The following is a 1,548-nucleotide window of genomic DNA, read 5'->3' as shown; positions in this document are numbered from 1 at the left end:
TAGATAAATGTACATACAAATATATGCACATTCACAATATATGTACATATATTATATCATAAATACATTGTATATATGGACATATACTATATATTTATAGGCACATATACTTTAAATGCGTAAGTATATATCCACTCACAAAAACAACACATATACACACATACATACTCCACACACACACAGGAACTATTCAGCAAGCCACCGATGCCATAGACCGTATGATCCGTATCATCACACACTACGCACAGATGCTCTCATTACCAAACGCTAAACGACGCGCACCTGAGCAGTGGGTACCATCTGTGGAGCAAACGAGGAGTGATGAGGATGTATGTGCATATGGGCTGTGTGTGTATAAACACTAAACCCTTATGTAGATTAGTGTGCTTGTGTCCTGATGTGTTTGTGTGTGTGTTTAGGTCTTGGAGGTATTGTTATCCTGAAGTCCATCGCTACTGGTGCCATCCGTGCTGCAGACGGAGTGCGATGAGATTTGTGTGCGAGAGTGGGATGTGGAGTGGGATGAGATGTGTGTGTTAGAATTTATATACGTCGGTATAGGAGGAATTTTAGCGAGAACCTTCATTGCAGGACGGAGTCGGATGAGAACGTATGTGAGTGTGGGATGTGTGTGTTATATAGATTCATGAACGTGTACGTGTGAGAATGTGCTTATTCGTATGTCGATATGGAGATGGAGATGTATGCGCGAGTGGGATGTACGTACTATGTAGCAGGAGGACACCATATGTGTGTACTAATGTGTTTATTTGTATATTGGTGTGGAGATGGAGATGTATGGGCGAACGGGATGTGCGCATATAATACAAACAACACATACCAAACATTAGCAATCAATACAAGCAACATAAAATATAATATCATATGTAATAACAACAACATAGTTTATGCGATGACTTATTATAATAATATCATATACTTTCACGCCCTGTAGGTATCCCCACTGAAACAGGGCGTTGATCTAAAGTGGTTTGTATATGAGATGCTCAACCTAGTAGGGTGTCTTGAGGACGATGCCAGACACGCTTGTATGCACTTGACCTCGGCCCTGTGCCCTCACATATTGGGCACAAATGCGCCTGCACTCGGTTCCAAATATCTGGACCAAAAGGCACCTGTTACCGGTGCACGGGAGGCGCTGCGGGTGTTTCTGAGAGAGCGATGTAGTGCTAACGGTGGTAATGAATGGTTGGTGGCTGTGTTCGAACGAGGACTAAGGTACGCAGTACATGTATGTATTTGTGTGTGTGTTAATGTGTGCAAGTGTGAGTGTGCATGTTTGTGTTCACATCTGTGCATGTTTGTGAATGTATTAATGTGTGTATATGTATGTATATGCTGTTCGTATATATGTTGTTTATGTATGTATTAATGTTACGTGTGTACATGTGTACGTGTGCATGTCTGTGTTCATACATATAGATTTGATTTGGTGGTGTTAAGTGTATGAGCGTGTGTTTCTGTGAAACATTTTGGTGCATGTATTCTTCGTCCAAGCGATTAAATATCTAGATACTGACAATATAT

General features: G+C 41.0%; 1 protein-coding gene across 1 annotated transcript in view; it reads left to right on the top strand.

The window, feature by feature from the left end:
• Window positions 1-218: 218 nt before the first annotated feature.
• SARC_12330 (hypothetical protein) overlaps window positions 219-1,548 on the top strand; it is a gene marked incomplete at both ends in the record, with an annotated part of 2,800 nt that continues 1,470 nt past the window's right edge. The window contains 2 exons of the mRNA XM_014293563.1: window positions 219-329; window positions 956-1,239. Of these exons, the coding sequence (XP_014149038.1) occupies window positions 219-329; window positions 956-1,239 (395 nt within the window). The remainder of the gene's footprint in view (window positions 330-955; window positions 1,240-1,548) is intronic.

The sequence above is a fragment of the Sphaeroforma arctica genome (assembly GCF_001186125.1).
Source record: "Sphaeroforma arctica JP610 unplaced genomic scaffold supercont1.2228, whole genome shotgun sequence".
NCBI lineage: Eukaryota > Ichthyosporea > Ichthyophonida > Sphaeroforma > Sphaeroforma arctica.
Note: the sequence above shows the minus strand (reverse complement) of the source record. Positions and strands in the feature narration are given on the sequence as shown.